Source organism: Brienomyrus brachyistius, chromosome 14, assembly GCF_023856365.1.
Source record: "Brienomyrus brachyistius isolate T26 chromosome 14, BBRACH_0.4, whole genome shotgun sequence".
Lineage (NCBI taxonomy): Eukaryota > Metazoa > Chordata > Actinopteri > Osteoglossiformes > Mormyridae > Brienomyrus > Brienomyrus brachyistius.
The window spans coordinates 12,388,761-12,401,240 of NC_064546.1; the positions used below are offsets into that span (position 1 = coordinate 12,388,761).

At 40.7% G+C, this 12,480-nt stretch overlaps 1 protein-coding gene across 1 annotated transcript in view; it reads left to right on the plus strand.

Moving 5' to 3' along the window:
- Positions 1-976: 976 nt before the first annotated feature.
- Positions 977-12,480, plus strand: part of crim1 (cysteine rich transmembrane BMP regulator 1 (chordin-like)) — a 78,759-nt gene continuing 67,255 nt past the window's right edge. The window contains exons 1-2 of the mRNA XM_048974851.1: positions 977-1,992; positions 10,727-10,900. Coding sequence (XP_048830808.1) covers positions 1,680-1,992; positions 10,727-10,900 — 487 coding nt within the window. The 5' untranslated portion in view covers positions 977-1,679. The remainder of the gene's footprint in view (positions 1,993-10,726; positions 10,901-12,480) is intronic.

Consider the following 12,480-nt stretch of genomic DNA (forward strand, 5'->3'; position numbering starts at 1 on the left):
GGAATGCATGTCTTCATAAAATAATTATGTGTTTAATTAATGAATTAATCCGTCAATTAATTGATTGATTGGATAATTAAGAAAGAGCTTCATACAGAGAAATGTAAGCAAATGAAATAAATGCCAGTAAACAATAATTAATACAATAAATATTCCAGAGGAATCACACTGTTCCCGCTTTACCATCTCATAACCAAATTTCTCAATTAAGAAATTTTATGTTTCACCCGGCTGACAACTGAAAATGTCCCACATACTGCTGCATGAGTGAGCTTTTCATATGATTTACATTAGAGATGGATAAAATGTCCATGTTATTATGTATAGCTATAAATATTCAATTCTGATATGAAATATACCCTGGACCTTAGGTTTCACAAATACCAGATAAGATACTAATGTTTTAACGTTGCTTTTATGAACCATTACAGATTTGAAATTCAAAAACCTTTTAATAGGTCAGTTGCGGTGCTCCAAAGGTCACTAAGCATTAAACCACATAAAGAGGCAAACTATGATGGGAGGCAGAGAATTAATTTTAACTTAAGCCACTAAATGTTATTGTATACACATTTACTAGAAGGCTTTGTGTCCTAACCACCGCATAAATGTAATATTATTCATAACTGTAGCTTTGCCAGATCTTTTAAAATGCCTTTAAATGCGTGTTTAAAAATTGTTACAGATATTATTGTCGATATTGTTCTATTTCTACTTGAATTCCAGACGCGTGAAACAACTCACGAAACAATTATCACTCTCATCCTTTCCCTAAATCGAAGGAAGGCTGATTTACATCGTCAGGGGGGGATTCTTTGAGGCCGCATTTAAGTCTTGCATTCCTCACCTGGAGCCAAAGCACATTCCCAGTCTGCGTATCACTGGGTTTATATGCGTTCCGCGTGCCAACATTTCCTGTGCTCCATATCTGGACTGAGCTACCCAATGGAGCAAAGTCATGCAAGATGGGAGTGGTTCCGTTATGAGGTCACGATGGGGGACTGAAGCGAGGTTGGAGCGAGTGAAGATCTCGGCACTAGAGAGCGATAAACATGAGACGGAGGCGCCTGAGCTGAGCGCTACCACGAAGCCTTTTTTTTTTAGTTGAAACATGTCGCGTTAAAAGGCTCCCGGCGGCAGCGGCGAGGTCTTCGGATTGCGTCTCTCCTTCTGCATGCGAAGGGAAAAGGCAGCGCGACCCGCAGTCCGGCGGCGCCGAACAGGAAGAAATTCCCGAGCTTGCAAAAAAAAAAAAAAAAACCACAGAGGGAAAAAAAAGACGCGTGAGCGCAGACAAGAAAGTTTTCCTTGTTGGAAACATTCTGCAGCGAAACTTTGCTGTTACTGTGAAGCATTTATAATGCACTTTCTTGGCGGGGTGAGATAGTTGCTGGTTTTGCGCCGCTTTCTTGCGTCTTTTGAAGATCAGTCCTCTGGTGGCTTACAAGAACAACATCAACAAAACTTTTAGGAACGGAAAATAAAAAGCTATACCAATTAACGCCTGACACTATTCTTGGACCGCATGCTTTTCTTATATCTATTTGGAAAACCGCGATTTTTTGTTGTTGTTTTTGATCGACTATTGAAACAGCTTGTGGTTGGAGCTTGGGTTCTGATTTTACAGTAGCGATTGGGGGTTTGGGGGGGCGGGTTGGATATACATTCCTTTTTGCTACATGGCCTCTTCCAGGATGTACCTTCTTGTGAAATATATACTGATCTCCCATCTTACTATCCTGATCGCGAAGAGCAGCCGGGCACTGCTGTGTCTCCCTTGCGACGAGTCGAAATGCGAGGAGCCGAAGCGCTGCTCCGGCGCCCTGGTGCTGGGGATCTGCGGCTGCTGCTCCGTCTGCGCCAAGCAGAAGAACGAGACGTGCGGCGGCGTGTACGGGCTGTACGGGACCTGCGACCGGGGGCTGCGCTGCGTGATACGACCCCCTCTGGACGGCGGCTCCATCACGCAGTACGAGGTCGGGGTTTGCGAAGGTTTGTATTGCAATCTGTCTTTAATCTCGCATTTGTTCGGAACAAAGTTGCGGAAACGACATGCGGGCAACTTGGTAACACCAGTACCAGTTAAAGTAACTGTTGGGAAGGGGTTAGGGATGATTAGGGGTGGTGAAATTTGCGAGGGTCCTGCGCAACTGACGTGTTGTTTTATGGACATTCGAGCGACCCGGACACGTGTCAATACATGTATATCATTCAAGTGTATGATCAAGTTGGTAATCGATGCCGATCGGTTTTTAATCGCATAAGTGACGTGTGTAAGTCTCAACATTGTATGTAATTAATGTATTTACTAACTTAAAATTCAGGTACTTTTCTGTATTCTTATTAATGATACAAATGTTGCAGTTGTTGGTGTTGTGCCAGAGCAACAACTAGTTACGGAATACTTAACATCCTTCAAGTTAACATCCTTCAGCTGTCAGTGTTGTTTAACCGCGGGGACGGGGAGACTGGGGGAGATTGGGAGAGACTGCTAGTTAATGTGTTTGCAGCCTGTGGGTTTTCCGTTGCTTTTGGGGATTGCTGACGGATTCCATGCTGTATTCGGACGCGGTGCCAGTCCCGTCTTTTTCCGCCGAGGCTTGTCGGTTTCTCGCCGGAATGTCTGCTATGCATCTCCGCTCGCCAGCCGGCGCGTTTCACACGTTTAACCGATGGGTGTCCGCGGCGCAGAGGGACCGCTTTCCGAACAGCTTGTTGCTTTTGACTGGTGAAATATAGTTGGTGACAGCATTGCAATACGTGTATATACGATTGACTGTATGTCTTAATTTTTATTAAGATTTAGAATATACAAAATGTACACGTAACTAAGCAGCCTGACAGAGTGCAGGGTTATAAGTAAAAATGTCTTCCCTTCTGACAGCGTGAAACTGTAGTTGTAAATTTCCACCCTTAGTATGTATGTCTTTAAACCTGTAGTAGACGTGGTAAAGCAATGTCGGAACTGGACGCTGGAAAATACACGTTTTTTTAATGATCTGTCAAGTAAATAAGAGCGCAAGAACACAATAATATTGCAGTTTGTCTCACTGGTGCCTTCTGCTGGAACAAGTTTAAGGCCCACTGTACTGTCAACGGGAGCGAAGCAGCAACTGGAAGTTTGAAAGAGCGACGTTATAAGCAGGATTATTACCTGGATGCTTTAAGGTCCCGCTGCTTCTTTCTGCTGCATCGCATGCTGATTAAACCACAGACTCGCCTGCGATTCCTCTGGCTACATTTCAAGCGGCAGTCAAGATAGATTTCAGTTAAATGTATTTTCTTCAAGTACTCAAGAGAGGAGCAACAGGAAGAATTACGCTCTGTTTAAGTACATCCCCGTAGATTGAAAGAGTGAATTTACATATGTTTGTATACAGATTTTGAAGTTTATTGTCTGGCAGTATAGCAATTAAATATTAGGACAACCATTTTAATATTTCCAGTTACTTAGCTGTCATACTAAAACACACACACAATCATCTTTATATAGGTATATGCAAATATAAAATCCATATTTTATTATTCAGCATTTGTTTAACCAAGTATAAAGGTAGCCATGGTTGTGGTGATTATATTCTAACTATGATTGAGAGATACCAGGTGACTTTGGATAGAAACCCACATGAGCCAGTGGGAACACAGCAAACTGGGGGCTGAATTCAGCCCCCCACCCCTGAAGATGTGAGATGATGTTTCTGCCCCCCTGAATCCCCATGTAGGCCACCTGTACAGTAGATGTATCACAGCTAATAACAGCTAATTGCGAGTAAATGAGGCTATAAATTAGGTTACCGTTATGCCCTTAAGTGGGTGATCTTGTTTGGCAGTGTCTTTGACAAAATAAGTAACTAAATCAACATTTAGATGTTGATTTATGGGGGTTTATGGGTGCAGAATCGGCTTACAGAAAATTAACTAATAGAAGCTGAGCTGTTAATTATGATTTTGTTGAATGTATAAATTGAATAGTTAAAAATGGGTGAAATATCCATCTCCCATGCCACCAGTCCAGTGAAGAGTCACAGTGAGTCTAGAGCAGGGCTATTCAAGTCACAGTCCTCCAGGGCCGAGCCCTGCTGATTTCCCAGCCTTCCTTTACCTGTGAGCCAGGTGTGAAGCCTCCAGCCAATCAGAATCAGTGATTATTAAATTAACTACCTGTTAGAACTGAAAATAAGGCCTGGATTTGAAATCGAGGGTCAGATTTGAAGAGCCCTGGTCTAGAGTCTTCCCAGGATGAGTTGGGCTACTCTCCACAAGGCACAAGCGAACACCTTGGATGGTAGGCCAGTATATTACAGGGTACAGTCGCACATTGCATTATGGGTAATTTTGGAGAGATCCCAGCTGACCTAACTGAACGTTTTTTTTTTTTTTTTGGATCGTGGAAGGAAAGCCTGTGAGTATATGCAACATTAACATTTCATGCTAACCTCGCACGAAACCCTGGAGATGTGAGATCTCAGTGGGAGCCACTGAGCCACAGTTCCATTTGATGTACGGTCATTACTTAGTTAAAATATAGGTATTTACATTCTAAAGGAGAAATCCTGTGTCTCACTTTGTGTGCTTTTACAAAGGAAGGCTAAAGACGGGCTCAGTGCGGTGATCAGCTGTCAGTCTCCTGCCACCATGCAAACAGACTGTGACTTTGCAGTATGTAAGGATTCCCTTTAAGTGTTTAAAGAAACCGCTTCTTTCATTTTGTAAGAATTGTAGAGCTCCGTAAATTTTCCTAGGGCTCCACAGCATGATGGTGTTGGTCATAATGGGAGGACTGGGCGAGGGATGAACACGGAACGCTGCTCGCGTCATTAAAACTTGAAATGCACTTTGCGCCTTCGTGCACTTCCAACACGCCGTGCAACGTAGCCTCTCAATCCAGAGTCAGTCTGGAAAAGAATGGAAAGATGACCCAGGCAAGGTTTGGGGGACCTACTTGGTGCTTCACAGGTTTACCTCCATAAATGTAAAACACGAAGCTGTAGTTATCCGCTGCTTGTTTCATTTGACAGGTTTATTGCGTCAACAGATATCCTGTTTGCCAGTTTACTTGACAATGCATCTGGCAAAAACCACTGTGTTTAATCTGCCTCTGTGTCAGGCAGAATATAAAATTTTTGCTTAATTTAAGAAGAACTTTTAAATGGTTTTATAAAATCATGTATGACTCAGTCAGTTTTTCGACCTGTTTCATGAACTGCCACAACTTGGGAGGCCTCCTGGTAGAGGGGCTGCCATTAACGCATTGAGTTAAAGACCACTGTTCACAGACCCCCTTCCTCTAGCCAGGTAAGGACAATATCCGAGGCACATGCTGATGGAATGAGTGTTTTACGGACCCCATACTTGTTCAGTAAGCTGTGTCACACTCACCCTGTTTAAATAATGAATGCAGGCTGTGCTGAGTGCTTGGCTTGGATTGAAAAAATCGGCAAATTTGTTTATATTCCAGCCTACTGAAAAAAATGCAATTAAGTAAGAATTTAATCTAGTGTTTGATGTTTATGGCTGTATTTGAATAGCTCCACTGATCTCTTAAAATATTTGAAATATGACAAACTGTATATTGCAGTGTTATTCTAATATTTATGTGTGATCTTAATTCTAATATTTATGAGAGAGTGGAAATGACCACCTAAGTCCAAATATATTTTGTGTGCCTTAAACTTCACATCAAAGCAGTTTCTCGGTATTCACATTTTATTGTCTTATAAGTGTTTATTAGCCTGCCTGTTTACGGGCAGGTTTGCAAACTAACATAGTATTACCTTTAGCTTGATATTTTAGCCCATCACTGTGTACTGTGGGAGAGAGAAACCTGATGATGTTTGCCACTTCCACTGCATCTTTTATCGGAGGATGTATCTTATCAATGGTGCCATCTTTCTCCAGTGCTGCTTATACTTGTACCTGGGTATCCATTGTAAGCTCAGCCTAGCTATACTTACTGCTGTAGCTAATCGACCCCTTGACAGCTGTATGTTGGTAATATGGCGGTTGCATCAGTCGTATGTAATTTTGCACATTTTGCACAAGACCATCTGGTAAATAACTGAATGGAAATATACTTGTAGAAATAAGTGTGACTGGTCCTCTCAAATTGTTGAATGTCATTCATGCCAGCATCAATAAAGCATTACTAATTAACAGCCATCGACCATGACTGCAGTGACAGGGAAGCTATCTGTAGCTCTCGGTGTAAGGCATGTCCCCAAAAGGTTAACTGCGGATTTGGGTTTGTCCATGTCCCCCTCCCCATTCTGCACTGTCTGTTAGCAAACCTCTGGGGAGAATTCCACTAGACTCAGGTGTTCATAGACAATACCTTGCTGGCTTATTCGACAGCATGTCCTGCCTTTGGGGCATTTGCTACCACTGTATTTTATTGTACAGTTTTACAGAGTACCAGTGTTTGACAATGTTTTGGTTGTGTCTTGTTTAGCGTTTTAGACAGGACAAGTTTACTTAAACATAAACCATTGCTACTATATATGATGTCTTTTTTTAAAATCAAAAGATTTAAAAATACATTAAATACATTGAAATACAACATCAAATGTCTTGACAAATCAGGAATGATAACTATCATGGATGGAGTGGTTTAAGACATGCGTGTTGGGTGGGATTTAAGCATTTTGTCACGTGCGAGGTATTCATCAGACTATAGCTTGCCGTGATAGGTGGTCAGCACTGCCATAATTGAGATGGTGAAAGCAATTAAGACATAAAAAATAAGTATATGATAAATATGTAATGGGCAAAGAACCGAGTTACAGAGAGTCGAAAGGTAAATGGTACATTGGCATATTGCATATACAAAAAAGGTGTGTGTGTGTGTGTGTGTGTGTGTGTGTGTGTGTGTGTGTGTGTGTGTGTGTGTGTGTGTGTGTGTGTGTGTGTGAGTGTCTGTTTCTGTGTGTGTGGTGTAATGTATGCATTACATTATGAGGACCAAATGTCCCCGCAATGTGATAAACACCTGTTATTGTGACATTGTGGGGACCATTTTTTTGGTCCTCACTAGGGGAAATTCTACTTTCTAAAAATCTGTGACTCAAATCAAAAAGCTAAAAATGCCAAAAGTCTCATATTTTGTTTGGCTACTTATGGTTAAGGTTAGGGCTGGGTGGGGGTTAAGGTCGTCATTGTTAGGATTAGGGTTTTAGTCACAGAAGTGAAGGGACGGTCCCCACAAAGATATGAGTACAGATATGAGTCTGTGTGTGTGTTTAGAGCTTGCATTCTTTTACTCTTCAGTTCCTGAACAATCAAAAAGGTTTATTGGCATAACGTAACTGAAACTGCATTTTGTCAAAAGTGGATTCGAGAAATTGACATAGACGCTGATCAGCCTGAAAACGTATCCAGCGTTTTGTACTTTTTAGAGAATGTGATCGTAATGCCCAAGTGGAAAAAGAATCCTAGAAACTCCTAGAAATTTTTTTTAACCCTTTACCTTGAGCTACTGTACTGTGCTAATCCATTTTTCAGTCTTTCAACTGTATATCCTCAACCGGGTCACTGGAATATTATGCTAATGTTCTCATTTAACGTAACACCGTTGTAATGGGCTGCCGTGTCACTGACGTACCAAAGTGATGTCAGATTTTCTGCTGCGTTTTGATAAGATCTCTCTGCATGGCTAAGTCACCTTAAAACTACCCCATCTGTTTCAATACCATGAAACAGTGGGTGAGAATAAGTGCATTTAATCCGAAAATATGGAAATAAGTCAGAGTCTGTGTTTGATTTCCATTCATGATGCACCTTTTAACTTCGCAGTGTTTTGGCCAGCAGATCAGCCTAATTTCCCTTTCTTTAAAAGTGTGGATATTTGTTTATGTCTGTGTGGTGAAATGTTTTATAATTGAAATCAAATAATAAGCCTAGAAAATTAATAAATGTATTGAAAGGGTTGGTTTCTGCAACCTATATCATCTTATGTTCTTAGAATAAGAGAAGTAAAGATAGCAAGAAGTAGCGTAGCATAGGCACAAAACCTTAGGAAAACATTGTATAAGAATTTTAAGAATCATGCTAGAGACAGAGCTTTGGTACATCCCATAATCTCCTGATGACGGGGGTTGGAGAATCGGCGTGCTCCAGAGCATTGCCCCCCCGGCTTGTTTTTCACTTCATTTTCTCGGAATGTGCCTTTGGCCCGACCGAACTGGCTTAGCGTCCACACTCAAACTCACAGGTCGATGCCAAAGCGCTCGCTGCTCAAAACGAAGGATAAATGGTAAGAGTGACGGAAGGAGAGAGACCAGGGAGATGCCAGCATGCTGATAATTTGCCCCTCCGTTGGGTCTGGGCCAGCATTCCTCAGCTGCTTTCTGAGCAAACGCCAGGCATGTCGGAGCATGACCAGGTAGACAGGGCGGCAGATGGAAATAATAGTCTGATAAAGATGATGCGTTGCATAAAGATGAATCTTATGCTCCCCAGACAATGATTCGGTAACAGTTTCTATGAAGTGTACATAAGATACGACACCTTTGCTAGCTGCAACGTGCATCTTTTGTAAATATTTTTGTCCAAGGGAGGCACAGTCACTTCAGATCCACAATTCAAAGATGCTCCTGCTTGCTTACAGTATCTCGTATGGTGGTGAAGCGTATGCGAGTGTCGCATGCATTAATTATTCCATTCAGTAATTAGCACAGCAAGTAAACATTCACAGTTTAATACTGATATTGCGTAAAGATTTTCTGTAAAAACATCTGTGTATTTAATGACGCAAATCTGCTGGTCAAAACATTTTTTCATTACTTGGGGATTTTTTTTAAATTCACTCAGGTTCTCACTTATCCTTAAAATAACTTTTGTCATGTTAAGATTTAATCACATTAAGGTTTCAGGTTCGTCGAAGAATGTCATTTCTTAATCCAAGGTATTTATTGCACTCACTGAATTGAATTTCTGTTACTTTAATAAATGACACGAAAGTGCAATTGTTGACCAGTGATGTATGTTTCATGTATGCATATGTAATTAATTGTGCAATTCTTGAAACACTTTGTTTCTGAACATTTGAATAAATTGTATTGTCGTTTGATTGTTGCTTGCCTTGAAAGTGACATTTACTCTATTTTGCAGTCATATATTTAACACGTGAAGGATAAACAATCACAGACCAAAAGCTGAGGGAGCCATTTAGGATAACGGGGATATTTTTTCGCAACACAGCCAAATATGATATCTGCATGTGTCTGTAAGCGAATAGTGATGCTGCTGTGGTGAAAATTTATGAGCAACGTGGATGTCTGTTTATTTGTTGTAAATCTGGAATACATATTGTGAAAAAAAATGTTTTGAGCATGCCCTTCTATCATTAGGATACGGAAACATAATATCGGGAGCTATAAACAACATCATTTGAAGAGCACAGGATCTTGAGATTGAATACAGCTGAGAAGCCATAAATTCTCTGCTAGACATGCTGAGGACCCTCCACCAGTGCGTGGTTACTAACCAAGTACAAAAACAAGACAAGTATAGAAATATGGAGCGTAGAAACAATATCGCTGTAATTGCAATATACAATCCAAGTGGATTGATTTGCTAAACCCTTGTAAGAGTTGATAAGCTAATGGAGAAGTGGCTGCAGTGTCTGCTGATCAATACATACATTTTCATTCAGAATTAAGATTATGTGTTGTGTATGAAGTTGTATCAACCAGTTGTAATAAACAGCATGCTGAACAGTATAGCTCAACAAGAGTGTTATCAGCTTGTTGCATGAATCTATGGCCAATGAAAACTAAAGATGAATATGGTGACACTTTCTATGAATTCCATATCTGTAAGTATTTATGAACACATTCATAACACATTATAATGCATTCATAAAGCATTATAAACATGCCTTTAAATATAAAATTGCATGGCACATTATAGCCATGTTTATTATGCATTATGATTGCCATATGAAACTCTCATGTATAATGAACAATAGACACCTTTATAATACAGTAGAAAGCACCCTTAATGCCTATGCCAACCATTATAGTGCATTATGAAGGTATCTGTAGTGCATTATAGATGACAGCTTCAAGTAAAGTATTACCATGAATACAAAAGTGCTGTACTTTTATCATCATGAACGACACCTGCTCTGTGTATCCTTGTTTGTTTTCCTACATTCAAGCAATCTTTTTCACCATTTTAGACGCTTCTGTATTGCAATAATTACATATTTAGCAGTTTCATTTTCTGAAAAGGGGGCAGCATGGTGGTGCAGTGGTTAGCACTGTCGCCTCACACCTCTGGGACCCAGGTTCGAGTCTCTGCCTGGGTCACATGTGTGTGGAGTTTGCATGTTCTCCCCATGTCGTCGTGGGGTTTCCTCCGGGTACTCCGGTTTCCCCCCACAGTCCACAAACATGCCGAGGCTAATTGGAGTTGCTAAATTGCCCATAGGTGTGTATGTGTGAGTGAATGGTGTGTGAGTGTGCCCTGCGATGGGCTGACCCCCATCCTGGGTTATTCCCTGCCTCGTGCCCATTGCTTCCGGGATAGGCTCCGGACCCCCCGCGACCCAGTAGGATAAGCGGTTTGGAAAATGGATGGATTTTCTAAAAAGTTCGAGTGATCTTAGAAATCATGTTAAATCACTTAAACATAAAGAATAATCCTTTTGATCTCATGAAATCTGTTTAGGTTTCAAATAATTGAAGTTCTCACTTCTGACCCCTCCCTCTCTTCTCTCTCCGATCAGATGAAAACTGGGATGACGATCAGCTTTTGGGATTTGAACCTTGCAATGAGAACCTGATTACGGGATGCAATATCATTGACGGGAAATGCGAATGTGACAGCCTGCGGACATGCAACAACCCCTTCGAGTTCCCCAGTCAAGGGGCCTGTCAGGCTGCCCTTAAAAAGATTGAAGGTAGGCCTTGCTGTTGTTCATGGCCATCTGCATATTTATGCATTTTTCCCTTGCACTCATTACACGACAGGCCTGTGGCTTCGCAGTTATGCTGTGCCCTGACATGATGGCGTAGCGTATCGCTGCCCTTCGATCAATAGTGTATTTTCATTAAAATTTTTCGAAGTCATTTTTAAATAAGCCTTTTGAAATAATGGTACGCTTCAGCTTATTTAGATGTGGAATAACACACATTTTCCTTCTGAATTCTGAGATTTCTTTTATTTCAATCATTCGTTTTTGTGAGGCTTAGCGATCTTAGATAATTACTCATTTCCTGTGGTCCTCCTCCTCGCAGCCCCCTGATGTTTAAAATTAGTTTTTTATATATATATATATATCACAAAGCTTGCTGCTCTCTCTGAGGCTATTACAAAACAGCACGTTCGCTCCAAAGCCAAATCACCTGCTTTTTCTCCTCCCCCAGCGGTGAATACATATTTTTAGGCAGGGTGCTGAGAGCAACTGCTGATAGATTAATTTATTCCTTTTGTGGACTTTTAAATAAAAAAATAACAAATAGCAGAGTATTTAACGCTTAGAAAGCTGGATGGTTCTTGATGCTGTTAGGGCTGGCTGTGTTTCTCTGCAATAAATGCAAAAAACCTCTTTCAGCTGAGTCTTGGAATATGTTTGGAATTTGTCACAAGTTCAGCCCCAGCCATCCAACTGTTGATTCTACTAATCAATGGAAAGTTCTGGAAAAAAAAGTGCTTTTAGTTGAACCCCATGATCATGCTGGCATTAGTGGCTTCCTCCCACTATTTCTGCTAATATCTCAGCAATAGCTTACTGTTTCTGCTCTGCTTAGAGCTAGCTTGACAAAGAAATTCTTTTGGTAGTTTAACTTCTAGGTTCAGCCAATTGTCAGAAAATGCTGTTTATATCAAGGCCATATCTTGCTTTTTTTTCAGAACCATTCAGCACAAGAAAATAACACAAAACAAATTACAGTTGTTACCGTATCAATTGTCTTTCCCTTCTGTTTGCAGTTTTCTGTAACAATGGTAATCTTGACTACTGTTTTAACCTATACAGTCTGTATCAATAATGCTTCATTGTCAATCAGTTTTTGTGTGTTCTTTTAGGTAAGCGTTTGATCAAGTATTTTTAGTTGATGGATTGTTTTAGGAATTTCTAAGGTGTTCGAGGCAGTGGACTGAGTGTGGCAGAGATTCACTGTTGTGGTCTAGCTGTCCAGGTTACAATAAGGTAGCTCAGGACCAGACGACCCCGAGTAAGACCAGAAATGAGAGCTGTAGTAAGTATTTTATCAATGTGGAATAGCCCTGATAATCAATGTAAGCATAGGAGATATATTTAGGCATGAAAGTGAATATCAGAGGAAGTCATGTGACAGTTACAGGTATAATTTTATGCAGTAAAACAGAGAACCTGTGGTCAGTGTTTATCCTTCACTCTATATATCTATTTTTAGCTCAAAGAGAGGCTAAAAAGATGTGTGTTTACCCAAGACAGTATGTTTGACTCCCATGAATGAGCACATTATCACATGAAACAGAAACTTCTGCTGCCTTTTG